The sequence below is a fragment of the Pempheris klunzingeri genome, chromosome 12, assembly GCF_042242105.1.
Source record: "Pempheris klunzingeri isolate RE-2024b chromosome 12, fPemKlu1.hap1, whole genome shotgun sequence".
In the NCBI taxonomy this organism is placed as follows: domain Eukaryota; kingdom Metazoa; phylum Chordata; class Actinopteri; order Acropomatiformes; family Pempheridae; genus Pempheris; species Pempheris klunzingeri.
The window spans coordinates 15,559,445-15,580,921 of NC_092023.1; the positions used below are offsets into that span (position 1 = coordinate 15,559,445).

Below are 21,477 nucleotides of genomic sequence, written 5' to 3' on the forward strand. Positions count from 1 at the left end.
GTGTGTGAGAGTCTGCAGCCATGCCTTTCAGTTGTGAGATACACAGAAGGGGCCACAGGTGACGGCGAAGCCAAAGCAAAGCAAACCATGAGTACATGCAATTGTCCATGATGAATGCAAATGTGTGTGTGTTTTCATGTGTTTGTACTGTTTCTCATTTTTTCTCTCTGCCCGATAGAAGCTTTTGTGTTATCTGATTAGCCAAACAGTGGTGTGTGTGTGTGTGTGTGTGTGTGTGTGTGTGCGTGTGTGTGTGTGTGTGTGTGTGCGCGTGCACGCATGTAATGGGGCTAAATTAGTATTTAGCTGTGTATTTTTCTACCAAACATACATTACTCCCAGGTGTCATAAATATTCTTTATCTGCTTCTTTCCCTTTCATTCCCCCTCCCTCCCTCCATCCATCTCCCTCCCTCCACCCACCAACCCACCTTCCTCAGGCATATTAAATCCCCACAATTGAAGAATAAATACGTCACATTAAAACACAAGATATGAAATTGATTCATTCTTTGCTTTAAATAGCATTATGAAAACAGGAGACCGCCATTAATCAGGAGCAAGGTGGGAACTGCTTTTTCGCAGGCGGGGGCGTGCAGATGCTAGTTGCTGTGGGCTCATCAGCTTTACGACGTAACGGCAGTACTTTATGGAGGCAGTGGAAACATCGATTTATGCTGATGACTTTGGCTCTGTTCTGTAATGCAGCCATGACATGCTGTAAAGTTTGGAAGTGGTAAGGGTGGCCTTTAGCTGCAAAACAGGCCCAATATAGTCTGTGATGTAGTGGCTTTTCTTCCTATTTAACATATGGAGGGTTGTGGTTAGAAAGAAGCAGGAGGCGGAACATAAGCATCATAGTATTTGCAGACATCCCACAAATGTATGGGTATATTTAGGGAGGAGTGTGTTGTTATAGCTATTTTTATGAGTCAAGGAAGCAATGAATAAAAGGAAGTGGAGATGATCATTAGTTGAATTGAAACCATAGACAGAGATTTCAACATTGAAGGGAAAGTTTTAAAGGTGTGCAATTTTCATATAATTTTCAATAAGTTACCTGGGAAAGAAGCAATTTGTACCAAATTACATTACATAAAAGGTCAACCTAGAGTCAGACAGTCAGTGCACAGCACGATGAAATGATGAAAATGTGTCTATGGCAGGCATACAAATGAAAATTATGTTCCAAATTTTGACTCCATGATGATGATTATTATTGGGACTATGATTAATACAAAATGACATAGTGCTTTCCTGCAAACTGACAAATAAAATAAAGGTTATGCTACTGTTTCCCTGTTCAAAGTTGTTTTTTTTTTTTTTTTTAAACCCAGTGATCACCAAATTAAGGTTGGATCATCACACCTACATCTAGTTGTTTCAATCATATGTTTAATAAGATTCTAATTCTAGTTCAAATTCAGACACAAAGAAAAGAATCAACACAAGGTGGAAAACACTGAGAACAGAAAATGCTCCGACAGAGAAGAGCATGTAAATGAAAAGAAATCAAATCTTCCACACACTCACATTGCAAACAATATTTTTTTTTCTCTAAGCTTGCAGTGAGACAGACCTTGTTCACAGCAGGTATTTGAGACTTCTGCCTCCAACTCAATACAGTGCAGGTGAACGGAATTACATTTCTTGTGCTCACACCATTGAAAACTATTTACAGTATATAATCGATTTAAGAATCAGCAGCAGCATCTTCTCTCAGCACTGTGTCCTGGCTACTCTAAATAATCCACATAGCTCACTGTGAACACATCTCATAGCGACTATTGTTAGAAAGTCGGTGTAATGAAAACTGCTAATATTCACAATGCAGTATTTCATGGCTGTTAGCACAACAAACGGAGCACCATGAACAAAACGACTTTCACCTCCAATGTATTAAAGTGGAGGCCAAAGCCTTAGAGATCGACATATCTAAGCCTGAACGAATAAAACCAAAACTTAATTGCCAATATGATAGTAATATTATATGTTCTTCTTTAAGTGAATAGACTCTTTGAAATATGAGATATTGTAAAAATAGCATATGGTCTCTGTTTCTCTGTTTTTAAGTTCCCAATCCTTGGAGAGCAAATTATTTCCAAGAGTGTGGATGAAACGGCACAGGTCAACACACTCCCTTCCAGCAGAGATACATGCAGTTTGTGTCATTAACCCATCACAGTCACTCACCATGTGGAAACTTTCTTCACAGATACTTCACACATACAGAAGTCTGCCAAACATTTTTTTTGTTCTTTTATTTTAAGTGTATAATTGCAAGTCATTAGAGGACAAAAAAAAAAAGAACAAAACTTTCCAGCTGTGACACTTAGTCTGTATTATTATAAAAGATTAACCGAGCTCAGAAACCTCGCCATGTGAAAACTTTCTTCAAACGAGCTCTTGTTCTAAGAGTACCTATAATTGCAGCCTTCAGAGGACAGCAAGGATGTCTTTGAAGGAAAACCACCTGGAGAGCATTTTAAGCTCATCCTTTGTGTGTCCTGGGGAATCTAAGCACACCACACGTCTACATGAATTCATACATAGCATTGTGATGGATCCTACAGGGACTGAGCGTAAAAGAGTTTGTGGTTTGAACAGAGTTTCTGCAGACTGTAGTTTCTGAGGAGAAACTCAAGAGGGAACCTCAGGGGATGGCGTCGCCTTCTACTGTGCGAGAAGATGTAATATTTACCCATATGGCAATAAAATGTGGTTCGAGAGGACATGAATTATATGTCAGACACTGAGTGGGCAGTACAGTACACAATGTGTGTGAGAGTCTGTGAGTATATGTGTGTGTGGACATGCTTAGATGTCAAACCTGTCTCCTAGAATTTAGGTTTATTGACACTAATTTGCCTGCATCATGTTCACAGACATTTTTCCTGTGACTTGTTACATATTAAGTCGTAGGGAGGTGGCTGGGGTGTGTGTCGGCCATACTAAACACAGGATTCTTACACTGGAGACCTGTGTTAGCATTGTCTGTAATTTCTGAGAGCGAGGGTTGTGAGGGTGTGGACCTCCAACACCTGCTCCTGTTAAATTATAGTATTTCAGATTCTTGCAAACCAATAAAACTCAAAGTAATTTTATTCATTGTGTTCTGTTTGAAGTGATATATGTAGATTACAAGCACAGCTACTGATTACCTTGGACTGAAAAAGAACTGAAAGGCGTAACAATGGTTCTCAGGTTAAACTAGTTCATTGTATGACAAGGGAAATAATGTCATGTGGCTCTGAAAACCATTTTCAAAAATACCGTGACAGTAAAAATGTTCGTGTGGGTTAAGAACTGGATCAGGTTTAATGGAAGAGTACACTATATCCATTTGCTTTCAGTTTTTCATTTCTTTCTTTTTTGATTTGTCTTCTTTAGATATCAACGTGGAAATCATTCACACTATTTCGCAATTCATTTTTAGAATGTGTGTTACAGGAGATGAAATTAAGAAAAAGAAGATAATGGGAGAACAGATGTGAGGAAGATGGAATATATGTACATGGGAAATTAAAAAATGTAAGTATACATAACATAAATATAAAATAATCTTTCAAGCAAAAACATTTTTGAAGCATTAAACCTCAAATCAATCAATCAAATCTTGCCATGCAATTATATTTTCATCACCTTATTCACACACCTTCCCATCCCTGCTACACAGACCAAATCACTGTGAGTGTGGAGACAACAGGTGTTGTGTTCCTTGCTCGCTGTCTAAACATGGCATGAAATGGGGTGATGATGACTCTATTTGTTTAACCATACTCTGTTGCTCTGCATAAGTGGGACAACATAAAATAGCAGGGCAGCATGGAAATGTTCCCTTTCCCTCATTCATTACACAATTATGCTAAGCTGCATGCTTGACTATAAACCAGATGTTGTGTAATTAACCTCAGTGTGAAGATAGCGTTCCGCTCTATTGTCTGTCACCTTCAAGAATGAAATGGAAACCAGGCTGAAGCAGAGATAAGGGAAGGTGCTCCGGAGGTTTCCACGGACACGTGAAGCGAACTGAACTGAGCCGAGTCCAACCTGGTCAGAACAGAGCTAAAAGTAGTTACGCATCGTGTGCCGATAGCCTACAATAGCATTGTCTCTATAACCTTCAGCTCAAACTGTGTGAGGACATGAAACGTCAAACATGTATGTGGGGTAGACAGGTAACTCACAGGATTTGGAATTAAAAAAAAAAAAAAGACTAGACAAAGACAATTGAGGGCTTCAGTAGAAATTAATGCTCAAGAGAAAGAGCACTTTGAGGTATTCAGCTATACACATTTATGACGAAAAGACATTTGAGCTGCATAACGACATAATGATGCCCCAACATCCAAAATAAAATCAGTTCTCATACATCAAAACTTAAATCGGTATCAGTATCACCGAGCTCGAAGAGGGGAAACCTATTACAACTGTGTCAGCTGAGTAAAAGACTGAATCTGAATCAGATGGATTTTTGCACGAGTAAATAGTGTAGCCAGCATTAATGTTGGTGCAGTATGTTATTTGCTTTTATTTTATACAGAGTGGATGCTGAAGTCCAATGCATCAGTCTAATTCTGCATCTAAGATGAAGTTCTTTGAATATCGCATTGAGTTGAAAATGCTGAATGTTGTCAAATTCTGAAATACAAAACTGGGGGATGTGTGAGTCTATCAGTGCCTCTGGGTTTACTAAAACTTCAAACATGGACCGGAGACTCAGCAGTGTTTGTTTTGAGCTATGTATAATCCAACAAAGCCATTCGTGCATATCTCTTTGCATGTGCTTTGATAAATGAAGGTGATTGTTCGCTTGGCTTTCATTCTGACTGGTTGACCTCTTGCACGCAGCAAATCTCCTGCAGCATCTGTCACTGGGCTCCACTGTGGCTTCACGGAGGGTGACAGAGACGGCTCAGGGGCAATAGTTCACCTCCCATGATGCATTGCTTCTATCAGGATTATTAATACGTTGAAAGCAAGGTCAGAGAAATGTTCCGTTTAGCCGTTTCATGGTCCTTATGTCGTGAGATTACAGTAATCTATCATTAAACAATCTATAATTACACAATGTTACATTGTGATGTATTTGTTTTTCAAAAAGTAAAGATCACACGTTGGTATTTTAATAGGAAACCTTCAGCAACGTCCACGTTTGGCTCCACATTAAACTTAAGTTCAGATTTCACATGCATTGCAATATAGCTCACACTCACAAAAATAGTGAGCACATCTTCATGGGGACAAAACACAATACTCACGTTTGCCATGTTAACCTTCCCATCCTCCTCCACACTTATCTAACCAACAAGCCTCCTTAACCACATCAGCAAACCACCTCTACCTCCACATCCTCACGTCCCAACATCACAGTGGACACAGGGCCTCACTCCACAACTGACACCCTCTCCTCTGTTTATCTAAACCCTGCACGCGTACGTCATTGAGAAGAGGCATGTTATAACAGAGGTGACACAACCGTTTGAACAATTGGCCCTCAGGAGAAGGGCACATCTGATTTGGCGGTTACCTTGTCACTGAAAGTACCACTGTCGTATTGCAGCATGTGCCTCTGTTCTCTTTGCACAAGTGGCTGATATGAGCAGTGGGGCCGCCTGCCTCTCTCTGGGCCCACACTCCACCAGCCACGCTGCCGCATGAGGACCCTACAGGGCGAGTGGCTGAAGGTGAGGTGCCAGCATGTTGGAGAATCACAGAGGGAGCCCTGTTCTCACAAAGGACAGCCAAGTGAAAAGTGGGCTATTGAAACCAGCTGCAGTCTCTCCCCTCAGCCCTCCACCTTTGTTGACATCAGTGCTTCCCTGAGGCCTTTTGCGGATGTTGTTGAGATGAGCTGTGTTTGTCTGCACCTGCTTAACAGTTCACTATGTAGTTTGTTCATCAAAAAAGTAAACAACCTCATCTCTGTTAATCATACTCCACCTCTGGCTTCACCTCAGCGTCAGATTTGAAGTTCATTCATCTGCTGTTGCTTCAAAATGCTTCAATATTGGTGTCGGTTATAACGGTAAAAGTTCAGCAACCACCTATCTGCAACAGAGTAATTGCATCATGATTGTTTGTGACTGAGCTGACACTGGTGCTCCCAGTCACCAAGGGAGCTCCACTGCAAAAAGCTTCTGGTCAGTTTTTGTCAGTAACACTGATGAATCAGTATTCTCGGTTCAGCTTGAGAATCCTGTGTTTGTTGATGTATGAGCTGATCGCTGTTTAATGCCACAGCAGTCATCACCAGCAGTGGCTGGTCTCTACCCACTGCAGATCTTTGTTTGTTAGAGTGTAATCAAGAAACAATAGTATCGCCGCTTCCATTCTTTCTGAATTGACAGGGGTCGATGTTGACTCGGACGTGCACTGCGCTGTGGGATGGCTCCGGGCATTCCAAGCAAACCAGATGATGTCACGCCGTCTTTATGAGCCTCCGCCATTTTCGATGAATCATTCACCTCCAATCACAGCAGACTGTTCTCTGTGGTTCTCAGTGAACTGTGCTTTTCACAGGAAGGCCAAATATAACAATGGGTTTCTGTCTGTTTTCTCCCTTTTCTCTGGGCTTTTGTGCCATCTCATAATGTGCGGTGAGCAATGGCATTCCTTCACATCTGTGGTCTACCCACACAGGTGTTTCACCTATTTCGCCTGGTTAAACACTGATGTGTGCATCCCTGTATGTCTGTGTGTGTGTGTGTCTGTCTTAACAGTAGGGAGCATCAGTGTCAAACTTGCCAAGTGTTGCCACTGTTTCAGCAGGTGTGGGTCTGCAAATGAACACATGTCGTCAATGACTGAGTTGTGTGTGTGTGTGTGTGTGTTTTCATCAAAATAACACCATGATTTCCCTTATCTATTTATGTTTGTCTTCTTCGGTTGTGTTTACTTCTGTGTGCATCCATGTTTGTGTTTGCCAGCTGACCTGTAGCAGCTCCTCTTGGTCACCGCCCACTTCCAGCACCACATCAACCGAAGCAAAGGGACGACTGGCCATCTGCTGTCGCTCTCTCATCAGCTGCTATAGAGCGAGACAGAGCAAAGAGAAACAATCTTTAATTATCGTGTTATTTTGAGAGTACCCTGATTTAACTGGAAAACACATTCTTATTCAGCCACTGTTGGACCACAGTCATCGACAGCTGGCCACTGGGCAGCTCTACTGGGACCAGCTGGACGTTAAATGCCTTGCTCACTGGCATCTTAACAGGTGTCGCTGATAAAGGGGAGAGTGTTGCTCGATTTCTCCCTTGAACCCACATAGACTGTATATTTTATTCAGCAACCAAAAGGTACATATGCTTGACTTTCGAACTGATAAGTTTAAGGAGGGGAAAAGGGTTAAAATGGCATCAGAAGAAAATACAGGTGAAGGAATATGGGAACAAATAGAAAAAGAAACACACAAAAGGAGAAAGTAAATGAGTCGGGAATAAGTAGAAAAGAGAAACAGAGAGCAGGACAGTAGAGAAAGAAAAAAGAAAATGATAAAAGCAGGAGGAGGAGGGATGGGAAGAGTGGGGAGCAGAGATCAAAGCACCGTGGTTGATAGACACACAGGAGGAAGGCGATGAGGAGTAGGGAATGGCAGGTGGTGAGGGGACGGAGGGAGTCAGAGGGGAGGAGGAGAAGGGCTGGCAAACTTCATTAATGAGGAAATGTCAGATGAACAAAGGCAGGCGGCGGGGCCTTTATCAGCATGAGGTCCAAACACGCTGAATGAAAACCCAGATATACAGTATATAAAAAAAAAAAACAGAAAAGAAAACATATTGGGAACACGCATACGCAAACAGGTACTAGCCGGCACTCCCACACAGAGTAAAACAAAGAGGCACACCAACATAACAAAGATAACAAGTGTCTATGTGTATCTATACCTGAACTGCTATGAGGACACACAGAATGGTGGAAAAACAACATGCTCACTGCACCCTCATCGACTCCCCTCTCTCCATCAAAAGCCCTGTTTCTCAGCCTTTTCCACTTCACTACAGACATGTTAATGGGGTTTTGTTTCTACATTTAGCTTGGGGGTGGCCACCTGTTTCACGCAAAACAAACTCATTTCTGGCCGGTTATGCGCCAAGCTCTAATCATCAGTATGTTGCTTGTTGTTTAGGTGGAAATATTTCACACACACACTCACATGCGCGCGCCCCCGCACACACTACACACACACCTGTGATAGGTGAAACCAATGCCGGGAAGGCAGATGGAGAATCTGGGATGCAGACTGTGGCTTTACAAGAGAGAAAAACTTCAGTTTGTTTACAATATGAGATGTTTTTTCACAAAGGTGAATAACATGAAATGAACTTTTGTGTATCAGCATGGGAAAATCCAGCCGTTGCAAAATCAAGCACAGTAAGGTAAAGCAAGGCAGCAATAACAAAGATAAGCAGTCGAAGATGCAATTGTTACAGGATGTGTGACGATCCCACTTTTCTTTCCTGTGTTTCCTGTCCTCCCTATCTATTATCTCGTTAAGCATTAGGTAAGTTGACAATATAGAAACAATACTCAAGAAGAGACGGACGCTTTAAGAAAAACACAAAAACAGACAAAAATCACAGAAGAGGGGAGCACAAATAAAGAAAAGGATACCAAAACAAAGACACAAAGCAGAAAGAATAGCAAATGAAAGACAAAGAAAAGTAAATGAAACACAATAATAGTGTAACAGAAATAACAAAAAACAAAAGAAAAAGCAACAAAAAAAAGAAAAAGCAAGGGACAGGAAAGAAAAGAGAAAAAACAGAGGCAAACCACTCCTAAATGTCAATGGCCGCCATATTCTGTTCCCTCCACCTAAACTGAAGCTCCTCCTGTACCTTTGTGTCCTCCCCTGTTGCTGAGAAAGGGTTGCACATTGACATTAACCAGCTGTCAGGTGTTGTGGTAGCGTGCCGCGGGCTGCTCGCTTGCCAGTGTCAGACTCTTTAAGCATGAATGAATACTACACCTGTAGCTACATCAGCGCAGTCAGGCGCCCCGGCGGCAGCAACTGCTCTGCTAGCACGATGTTGTGCCAGCTAATGTGATGTCTTCTCTTGTTAACTGTCACCGCCATGCTAACGCTGTTCAGATGACAGTGTGTGCTTACTAGCATCGCTGTTAGCCTCCTGCTGATGTCAGCTTAGATTTGTAGGAGCCTAGGTGAGAAGGTGTGGGAGAGAAGGAGGGTGTCTGTGTACTGGGAGTTTTAGATGGGGTAATATGTCCCCTTTAAACATTTGTAGACCTTTTGAAGTGCATTATGTTTTGTTGTATTGTTAGTGTATAACCTCTACAAGGATAGGGGGCAGTAATATGAACAAAAAATGCAGCCAGACAAACTTTAGATTTTGTGTATTTCACATAGATTGGTGAACACCCTGAATGAACAACTGCCATGCAGATTTTTACTTTGTGCAGTACATCCAGGCCTCATACCAACCCAACAAAAAGATGCCTTCCAAAACCATCCAGACAAACTTTTCTTGGTCTGGTACCCCTACCAGCAGGACACTGTTGTTCGTCAGTGCCTTCCAACTTGCATATGAACATTTGAAAAGTGATTCATAAAACTGTTTTCTAATCTGCTACAACAGTTGAAGAATAGGTTCACATTTTGATGCCACGCCACTGTTCTGACAGTCCATTATTCCAAAAAAAAATATTCCCAGCCCGTTATCTAACCTTAACACAGCAGAAACTTAAAGACTGCCAACAACACAGCTATGTCGGCTTTTCTTGCAGCCCACATCTAACCACACAAGTGATGAGGTGCACACCAACTCAAGTCATGAGGTCCAACTCTCACGACTTTATTCTTTAGAAATGTTTTGTTTGGTGTAGAGCCACAAAGATCACCTATTAAGGGCCTATGATGGCTCAAGACCAGCCAGTTGATCAAATCCACTTCAAATTTGGTCAGGAAAGACTCAAGACGTTGTTGTTGGTCTGTAGTGAAGACCGTGAGTCTACGTCAAAAGCTGTTGCTGTGACGACGTGGCGAATTTCGATAATAAATTTTCCTTCGCCATGAGCATTAAAAGTGCTGTAACTCCACTGTACAAGATCCTATCTTCACCAAATTTATACAGTTTGATGACTGTCCAGCTCTGAAGACATGTACATGCCAATTTTGAACCATAGTCATAGCGCCACCTAGTGGCGAGAGGAAGTGCATGTTGTATTCTCAGACATCTCTCTCTCTCAGCAGGTTAATCACAGCCATCTCAAATTTTATCAGTGGACAGAAGAGGCTCTGCTGAACACGTACATGTAGAACTACACTCATTGCACCACCTGGTGGAAACAGGAAGTCAGGCCTCCGTGCCAATAATCATTTGATTTGCACGAAATTTTCACAGTGTAGTCAACACTTCATATACTGGAATCATTATTACGGACGTCATTATTAGTGGTTGTTCTCTAGTGCCACATAGGGGACACAGGAAGTGACATGTAACTCATGCACTGTCCAGAATACATGAACATTCTGAGCCGCGTGGAAGGGTCAGAGTCCAGCAACAGGACGAAGCCGCCGCACGCCCCGACGTGCACGGAGGTGCGAGGGCCCTCCAACGCTGCTTGCAGCTTTAATTATTCTTGAGTTGCAGCCTCTACTGTGCTAACGGCTTTGACATTTTCAGTAGAAAGCATTTAAATCAAACAAAGAAAAGAACAAAAACAATTGACAAACATAATGTTCAATTCTTACAGTAATGACATGTAATAGTGTTGCATGTTGCATAACTGCAGATGGAAATGAGCCAACAGGTAAATCTGCCATAAACCATCTCTTCTCATTGAGAAATGTGGTCCCTGTTCAATATAGACTAAATAAAGACATTTATTTTTGGGTCAACCTGCATTACATAACCACAAGAACTTACATAGGTGGTTGTATACATAAGTGAACCTGATACACATTATTTGGGTGCATCCGTGTGTGAGTTTGTGTAGTATGAGTTGTTCTTTCAACGTTTATCTTCCCTAAAGCTACTGCTCCTGTGTTATTGAGATTAGACAAACTGGTCAAGGTGAGCTGGGTCACATTTGTATACTCGCGTGTTGCGACCTGATAAATCAGTCTGGACAGTAGAGTTATGATGGAACATAAAAGGTGGGAGTGAGATTCAGCACTGTGTTAAGTTTTAGAGTCTAGTAAATATGCAAGTATGTGTGTGCGCGTTGGCTGCACATAAGGACATAAGGACTCTTTTTTGTTCACCACTGTGCATGTATACATACAAATGCAAATGTCCTATTTGATCAAACAGACCACTTGTCTGAATGTTCAAGTATGTATTGTGTGTTTAATGCCCCCTTTGACAAGACCTTGAGTGGACAACAAGGACAAGGCAGCAACCAACTTCTGTGTCTGCCTGTCGGGCTGTATATCAGCCATAAAATGGCTAATTAACTCTGCTGTGCTGTAAACAAGCAGTTCCATGCTAGACACCAGCAAGTGGATGACAAAAGGAGGGTGAGAGAGAAGACAAAGTTATATGTCTGTATGTGTCTGTGGGAGAGAGAGCAATAATATTTAGTTTTCCAGTTTCAAGAATTTAAGCCCGATAACGGATATTCAAACAGAATCACAGGAAGACACAAAGTTAACATTTCAGGTAGAAATCTGACCATGCTTTTACTCTATATTGAATACTCTGTATTTGTCTGGCCTCAAGGGGTGGCACAACATCCAAACACCCATTCATGCATCCATCCAGCCATCTCAGCTGGGCAGACAAACACATCAACAGTCAGGACAAAAATGAGGGTGCTGCAACAATGAAGCCAATCACATGGCGAATTATGTTTCACAGAATGCGGCTCAACCAAAGTAGCACCTGCAAGCTCAAATTGCCAGCCCTGTTAGATGGATTGGAAATATCTGTGTGATGAGCTGTTGGATGATTTTGGATACACTCCTGTGCAAATTATGGGTTTCACAACTTGACAAGTGGCTCACTGCTACTATGGCAGCAATTAAACTCCACATCAACTCCAGGAGGGCAAAACTATAGTAAGTCAACACATCTGCAAGCCTGTGCACATGTGTCAGTGTGTATGTTTGTTTGTCTGTTGGTAGATAGTGGTGGGGGAATAATGTAGCAGTATATATTATGTATTCTGTGGCACAAAATTGCTGTAAATATTTACACAAAAACACCCAGAATGGAACAGCATGTGTGTTTTCAGATTCTATACAAAACTATTTTAGTGACACAGAGTGATGAGTCTGCATACAGATAGGAGGCTCAACAGCTGTGGTTAAAACAACCTGGAGCTGAACAAGTTTAAAACTGTGGAGATGACTGTGGACTTTGGAAGAACCGCCAACTTTACCCCCCCCCTCTCCCCTCCTGGGAGGATCCACTATCTCCCAGGACCTAAAGTTGATGTCCAACATAGACTCCAAAATCAAAAACGCCCTACAGAGGATGTACTTCCTGCCAGCTCAGGAAGTTCAACCTGCCTCAGGAGCTGTTGACCCAGTTATTCTCAATCATCTGCAACCATCAGTCTGTCCTCTGCCCTTCTATCACTGTCTTGTTCGGTTTGGCCACCAAACAGTACAGGAACAGACTATAACGAACATGCAGGACTGTGGAGAAAATCACTGGTGCCAATCTGCCCTCCAGCCAGGAGATAGACATGTCCAGAGTCAGGAAATGGGCAGGAACCATCACTACAGACCATCATACCCTGGATGCAATTTATTCCATCTTCTCTCCTTTTGTTGGCTACAGAGCACTGCACACCGAAACAACCAGACAGGAACAACTTCTTCCCACAGGCCATCACTCTGACGAACACAAAACATCAGTCATACATTGTAAGATACAATCTTCATACAATAAACCTGTAACACTAATCATGTGCCAACTGTGCCATTATATTCTAACTTATATGTTGTAATTTTAAACACAGTTTTGTAACATATCCTATCTGTCAAATATAAGTCTAAGTCTATCGCACATATTCATATGCGGTCATATCCACCTTCCTCATGTACATAAAAAAAACCTGTTACATTAATCATTCCATGTTTATTCCATCTTCTTTGCAGTCTGCAAAGCTGCGCTACTGTCTTCTTGTTCATAATTCCACTGTTGTTTTATGTAAAACATTCCCCTTCTCAAGGAAAAAGGATGAAGGATGAAGCCACACTTTATCACCAACACATGTCCACATACTTTGTAGTGCACATATCAGTCAGTAACAATGCTGTGTTGTTAAGTAGTACACATATGATGTCCAATTTGAATGGACGACTCTGTTGAAAAATGAAACCTTCTCAAGATTGTGAGCAGAATAGCATCATAGAGAATAACGAAGAAGAAGAAGAGTAGGTGTGGTGAGGTAAATGCACACAAACACGAACAATTGAACAAAGAAAACACACCCGACTCAAACACAGAGCAGAAATTGCTGATGTGAACCTACTGAACATTTCTCATCCAACATCACTACCCCTGTTTCTCTTGTAGATGTAATGCAACATCAGCGTCCGTGTTCCTCCAGTCCATCTGTAACCTTACTAGATGGTTTAATCAATGCCACAGAAGGCTGCAGGTTTAGGTCTGATTAATGTTTTAATCAGAGATACGAGTGAAACAACCATTTCTGGGTAGGACTCGTAACTCTTACTGACTGTTCCCAAATCCGCAGCTTCACAAGAAATGTTAAAGCTAATTTCACATTTTCAGGAATGTCCCTAGATGACCACCAATATAAGTTTTAAAAAAATCCCAATGACTGTGATACTATGACTGCCAATGAAAACTGAATTTTTAAGGAAACTACTGAGAAATCTTCAACCTAACTATTCCCGTTGACCTTGCGGGGACTCTTGGTTATTGGGCGACTGTGTCGCCCAATGTCCCATGAATAGTGCAATATAGTTTCCTCTTAAAAAGTGTCTGCTGGGTGCCTCAAAAGTAGTGACTGTGACAGTGAATTTTATAGTTCAGCACCAAAGGTAAAAGGCAAACTCTTATTTTAATGTAAAATTCGGTCAAGCATTACGCAACTCTGCAAAACCAGTGTTCTTTTCAGTGTCACTAGAGTAGGACAAGCTATACTTACATTAAACCTAACAATTACAGTCTGCGTTTTTTGGATCTCAATTCTTGGAGAGAAATGTTCACGGGCACAAAAGTTTGTTGTATTGTGACCTGTCACTGTTAATATGGGGGGAATGAGAGCTTAGACAAGTGCCTGCACATGCATACCAGTACTTCGTAGTATCCCACTTGAGTCGCCATGCATGTAAACATTATATCCTGCTTAAGGAACCTGGATAAGCCCTGTTCTGAGGTATTAAGGTTCATTAATCATTCAGGGTTCCTATCACGGGCAGCTGTGGTTCCAATCACGGGACGGTTCAATCCCCTTCTCCGCCATTCCGCATGTTCAAGTGTCCTTGGGTATGAAAGAAAAGACTTATACAAGTACAGTCCATTTACCAGTCACTGCCTGATACTTGTGCAGAATCATCTACTCCACCCCATCTGTACCAAATGCATTTCAACCATGATCAATTGTCTGGTTAATGTCTTTTTTGGTTTAAGTCTTTACTACAACTCATGCATCTGAGTCATGGCAGTTTTAACATGAGCTGCTGCTGTGGCATTTTGCTGCTGAGATGCTGCTTGCACTACAAGGCACACCTTGTTGACACCACACAGTCCTTCATTTTGGGCATCAACTTGCCCCCAACCCAGTGTGAGGGATCTCAATCAAAACATAGTTCAAACGAATGCATACAGCCAGCAAAATGCCAAGACACACACACTTTCAAGAAAGAGATACAACAACACGAGAGATATACACAGTACATATTAATAAATCCGTGATTGATACTGATAAGTATTCAATTATTCCCTCATTGTGTGGCTTTTGAAGTTCAGTGCTGTGACTGGAGACAGAAAGGATTTGCAGCTTTGCCTCTGCATAAAATATGATATTAGCTATTGAAGAAAGAATGAATCAATTCAGACTCAGTGTCCACAGAGACACGGCTGGTCTGCTTGTTTGATACAATACAGCTGCTTTACAAAGGACACACACATGGGTGCACTCAAGGATTTGCATCATAAAAACACAAAAATGCCACATTTGTCTGTTGGACGTGTGCAGACGAACAGGCATGAGCAGAGACAAGCTAACATTGAGAATCACACACACACACTTCTGCCCCTTGGATTTGTATGCCAGTGAGGCCAAAATCAAGAGGTGATAACAAATCTAATTTCCGGTATGTTTGCTAGGTTTCCAGGCGACATTTGTCTCCTGGCTGAATGTGGTGAGTGGGATCTGAGCAGAGTAAACAAAGGCACTCGTGATAGAATCCAACACCAGCTTCCAACACACAATCCCTGGGAATGGACAAAGCACTTGAGAATCTTGTTCAGTGGTGGCTACAAGACAAAGTCCAGGGTATAGCTCTGCTTAAATGAAAACCACCAAGTCTGTATTTCTATAAAGTGACTTACAGAAGTAAAAAGTATTCCATTAGCAACCCAGAGTCACCATTGGAATAGCAGAGCAACTGAATGGGAGAACCACTTCTACAACATAATCCATGTCTTTGCTGTCCAGCATGTTCCAAATAATCTTAGCATGCAAGGGCAGCATTGTAGCATAGAAACAGATTATGCTATTGGAAGCAGCTGTAACTGCTCCAACCAAACGAGAGCTGCCGCTCTCCGTGAAGACGGCAGCACTTTTAAGAGCCATGCCGCGAGCCTTGGTTTTTCTAGCACTCCAGGAAGCCAATGCACTCCATTAATTTCTGAGCAGTATGAAAACTAATCAAACAGAATGTTCCTTTAAATGTGACACACATCCCATCACATTCGTCAATGTTACATTAATATGCAGGTGATTTGAAAGATCTGTACTGCAATAATGAAACTCAGCCAAAAATGAATGCAGATTTGATGTTCACTGTGATGGATTACATATACCTATTACATATTACATATTACCATATAAAAATGAATGGTAAAACCCATGAGTTCCTGAAATGATTGGAAAAAATACAATCAAAAATGAAAAACACAAAATCATGCTTTAAGCAAAATGTGGTAAGTGACCTGAGAGGTGTTGCAAGACTTTATAAGAGCTGGATTATCAAAGTTAGGATGAAGGGAGACATTGTTGAGAGTAGAAAGATATACACAGACAACTCAAATTGTTATGTTAATGTTAAGGTCTGTCTTAAACTTCAGGCTGGCCCAAACAAACTAGCTAAAAACAGCTACAACGGATCGAGGCGGGATATTACAACTACAGTCTGACTGAGTTTGACAATCTGATGGCAGCAGAACATCTTCGACACATCCTGGCACAGTGGTGGAATAAATTCCCATTGATTTGGAGAGCTAATTAGAGAGGGCCAGAGAGACAAAGAGAGACAGAAAAGGCTTATAGATCGTGTGGCTTGTAGCTGTTACTCTGAACAAGGCAGACACACTCTTGTATTATGACCAATAAGCCCTATTCACAGTTAACTGCCTGGCAATTACTGCTATGACTTGGGCCGGGGAAAGAAAGCGAGCGAGAAAAGACAACACAGAGAGACAGATATATTCCAGACCAAATAGAACAAAAATAGGCCAAAGCATTATGGTCTGTGTGAAACAAAAACTGTGAAATGCTCATACATGTGCAGTTTGATAGCCTGAACATTTTCAAAAATGATTCTGAGGATCTGTGGCGGACAGTTTTCTTTCCACCACTGACAGAAAATGGGTTTTCTACCAAATCTGCTGAAGTAGATTCAGATGATTGAAATACCCCCCAAAAAATGGCAATTTTAGAAACACTGACTTGATGGCTCTTTTCCCATATGAGTGACTGTACTAGATAGTAAAATTGGAATAAAGGTTCAAATTCCATTGTATTTCTTCAAAAGTTTCAAATCTGTGTGCCATAATCTAGTCCGTATCGTAAAGACCAGTTTCAGATACTTCCAAGTGTTTTTCACTGCAGTACTCACATGCCATGAGAAGGAATGCCTACGGTCTACATCTAAATTCGAACAATTTATGTGATTTTGGCCAGACTAAACATTCAAAAAGTAGAGATGGAGCTTTCTGAAGGCTTTACTGAAGCGTCACATCACGAGAAAATATAGGCTGATGAAATGTCTTTCATTCTCTCTCTCTGTCTATCCCCCTATTCTTCAAATGTAGTGACCGCAACGTTAAGCAGTGTGGTGACCTGGTCCACTAAATCACCACCCGCTAACAGACAGAGGGGAGAGACAAGAAGACAGAGAGAGAAAGAGAGTGATGGAAGGAAAGAAAAGTGGGCCGTTTTCAGGGATCATCCATTATATCCCATCACATTAGCCCTCATCACTGGCCTGCTCAGACAGCCATCATCCATTCCCATTTTCCACAGGCCAACACACACACACACACACACACACACACACACACACAGAAGAAAAGCCCACTGACAGTATCTAGGCTGTGTGTGTTTGTGTCCTCAGCTCGTATCTCCAGCTCGTTTTTTCAAATGACTGATGAAAAGTCCAGCAGCTGGACTTAATCGGCTACACCTATAACCTGGTATTAACTCTTAAGTTAGACACTCACAAGTGCAAGCAAAATTGGTGTGTGTGTGTGTGTGTGTGTGTGTGTGTGTGTGTGTGTGTGTTAGCCATTCACTGAACAGTTCTTTATTTTCAAACTTGGACCACATCTTCCCTTGTTATGATGTTTGGGAAACATGTAAAAAGTCTGGATCTGGTATAGGTTAGGGTGAGTTACATTATGCTTCAGCTAAATTATTCTTTTGGGGGTCAGAGTTTAATTTTGTAAACTCTTGTGAGATGCATTTGTGAGTTTAGGCAACTTGAATACATTTGACTTGGGCTGACTTACATTGATTTAAAAAAACTGCCCCGGTTGTATTGCAGACATTTGCCATTTTTGAATTACATAATGCAGTATGTGTAATATAGTGGATAAAAAAGGCATTCAATCTTATATACAAGTATGTACTTGTCGTAAGATGTCCTTGTATGTGTGTGTAGGTGTGTGTATATAAATGTGTCTGACAGTGGACAAAACTGTAGGTGGTTCATATTATCGCCTCGACAACCTGACTCACAAGATTTTAACAACCGTAGATCCCTTTGACCACAGCCTGACACATACACTCACAGGAAGACACTTTCAAACCTGCACACACACACACACACACACACACACACACACACACACACACACACACACAGTCTGAAACCCTGCCAGGCCCTGATCGCAGGCTATGCAAACATACGCGTACACATACTGCCCTTCACTCTTTTTGTTGTTTCTCTCTATCTCTCACAGACACACACACACACACCAGTCCATCGGTTTCCTTGGGAACAGTGTTTATCCCGTCCATTTAGTCCATTTAGTCGTGTGTCCCATTAGCATCAACCTCCCATCTGTCTGCTCGGCCCCTAGAGGGGCTCCAGTGTGTGTGTCTGCATGTGGGACTGATTGCAGAGTGTGAGAGCCAACGTTAGTGTTTATTTGGATGGTGAATGTTGTGTGTATGTGTGAGTGTATGTAGTTTATGTTACCTTCTGATCGCCACCCCTCCCCTACACAAACTAATCAAATATCAGATAAACGTTCATCAATTCCCACCTGTACCAGTGATGCAGCGCATAATCATTATGTCTGACCTCTCTGGTTGGCTGGCTGGCACTCATCCTATCCACCAATTAAACTCCACAGCTGACAGGCCAGCTGACTGCCACTTCCTGCCCTGTGTCCAATTAGATTGCATCGACAAAGCGACCCCAGCCGGCTGAGGTTGATCAAGGAGAGCGGCTCCAATTGGGTTTTAGCGAGCTGACAACCACACAGCCGAACCTTTTGTTAATGAGATCACTGCATCTTCGCAATGTAGTAATGTGAGGAGATGTTTAATCATTCTGGCCTAACTCACTGTCAAATGTCATTTCATTCACTTTGAAACTGCTTGGTTTCATGCTTTTAGATGAATGGGTCACAATAAAGAAGAGGTGTCATAAATTAGGTGACTAATGGTAAATCAGATGAGATCGTGATTTAGACCTAGAATGAACCAACGTGTTGTTGGTAGTCCACTAGAATGTCCTTGGTGTTTGAGCACAAAACACTGATGGACATGTGCGACATGAGTCACCTGCTGTTACGAGCTCACTCCTGATTTATGATGACCTGATTACTGATTTCAAGACCTACCAGAAACCCCAGTTTTTGTTTTTATTTGCCTCTAAACATTCTTACCCCATACCTTGTCTCTATACGTTAAGAAAGTTGAGTCAAACAACTAAGGATCGAGAGTTTTCTTTAAGTTTTTCCCTCAGGTTGAAACATTTTGAGAGCTTTGTTTCTGTAGCTTGACTCCACAGCCTCTTGCAGTTTCATGCAAAACTGAGTTTCTGGTTATGTTTTGAAGGCTTGGATATGTATCCAATGAGAAATTCTGACATTATGGGAGATACATTTGTTTGCCCTCTTTAATCTTAACATACAATGTCATTTGTTTCATTAATTCATTTAATTTCCATTCAGCAGATATTGTTACAGGGTCTGCTTGGCCTGGCTTTACACAAACACTCACAGCAGGTGTACGGCTGACCTCCAGCACATTACGAAAACACACGACTTGTGGGTTGTTGCTGCAAGCTAAGCAGAGGCCCATGCATGACATTTGAACAAAATATCTTCCTGAGGTCTAACTACAGTTTTTCTTGTTATCAAGGATCATCATCTCTCTCCATCTCTTTCCTCACCATCTACTGTTTTCTCTTCCATTGCATCTCTCCTTCCTTTTCTCTCAGTGCCGGTGAAACTTGGGTGTAAAGCTGCAGAGCCCGGCACTATTCAACACAATAAGGCACATCTCATTAACAATGGCCTCAGCACGCCAATATATACAACTCATCAACTGGGCGTGCGCTTGTGTGCCTGCGTTTAAACTAACACTGTGTTTGGGTGTGATAGAGGAGTCAGCAACTTCATCGGCCAGCCTGCAGGCCTCATCTCGAGATCTTTTTAACAAGGAGCCGGTCAATCAATCTCTGATCGATAACTATCTGGAGCCCACCAACATAAAGCTGTGTGTGTGTGTGTGTGTGTGTGTGTGACTAATTCAGACATCTAGGCATAGCACTGATCCTGTTGGGCCTCCTTTTAGCGCAGCGTGCCAGCTGTGGAAATGAAAAACCAGCGGCGTCTTTGGCTGAGCTATAGGCGTCCAAGAGGGAAAGCTGGCAGAGGGGGAGAAGTCAATAATGTTGGGATAAACAAATATTCTGAGAGAGACACAGAGAGAGAGAGAGAGAGAGAGAGAGAGAGAGAGGACGACGGTGTGAGTGAAGGTAGGGGAGAGAGAGAAAAGGAGGAATTCAAGAGCAGAGTGAGAGAAGCCAACGGTTTTGCCAATAAACAAGCCAGCACAGCACTATTGCAGATTGCCACAGAGCTTAAGTATACAGGATAGAGGCATTAGAGAGTCGGCCCCCATCAGACCAATGCAACTAGAGCTGATCATGCATCTGTGTAGTTGTGTGTGTATACAAGTCTTTGAGATTGTGTTGAAAATGGTGTGCGTTTCTTACAAAGAGACTTGTGTTCGTGAGCATTTACATTTACATGGTCCGTGTACTGTACTGGTCTGTATATTGAGTTATTTAGTATGAAATGGTTTAGCTATGTATTCCATTGCATCCATAGCAATGCTACTCAAACAACCAGACAGACATTATACGGGTTATCGTTTATTTACGAGATATTGATATTGCAGTGAAGTTCTTCCACACCTAACTGAGAAAACCATTTCTTTACTGCCTTGGCTTTGCATACAGGGGAATTTGTCATGTTGAAACCGAAAAGCGCCTTCCTGACACTGTTGCCAAAAAGTCAAAAATGCAATATTGGCTATAATTTTATGCTGTAGTATCGAGATTGTCCGTGTTTTTGATGGGGGAGTAGGAATTTTTCCCCTAAAATTCTAAACATATTGTACGAGCATCATAGTCATGATTTCTACCAATCATAAGAACGTACCAAATAAATAAAAGATAAAGTAGATTATAAGAAAATGCAGAGTTCAGATGGCAGCATTTGGAAAAAAATAACCAAAAAAGAAAGAGTGCTACAGTTTGTGTGTCCCATTTCATATAAACTCAGATTAAAGTTTGGAGATGGTTTTGGAAATATTCATCATTTTGTTAATAAATTATTCAAAATTGTTTATTATTATCATTAACATTACAGCTACCATTAGTTTGTTTTTGCAGCTTGACTGCATTATTAATGACAATCCCTCCTCAATGATGTTTCCAGGTGAAATGTACGTTGTTGATGAGATGAAAGCATCTGAACGAATGCCTGCACATCAGGTGTCCTCCTAGCATTCCCTTTATGTTCAGTTCAGAAACTGCATATCTGTGTGTGTGTGTGTGTGTGTGTGT

At 41.7% G+C, this 21,477-nt stretch overlaps 1 protein-coding gene across 1 annotated transcript in view; it reads right to left on the reverse strand.

Annotated features, from left to right (window-relative positions):
- The window catches only part of atrnl1a (attractin-like 1a), a 239,981-nt gene that overhangs the window by 35,519 nt on the left and 182,985 nt on the right, over positions 1-21,477 (reverse strand). Inside the window, exon 27 of the mRNA XM_070840582.1 lies at positions 6,934-7,029. Within this exon, the coding sequence (XP_070696683.1) occupies positions 6,934-7,029 (96 nt within the window). The remainder of the gene's footprint in view (positions 1-6,933; positions 7,030-21,477) is intronic.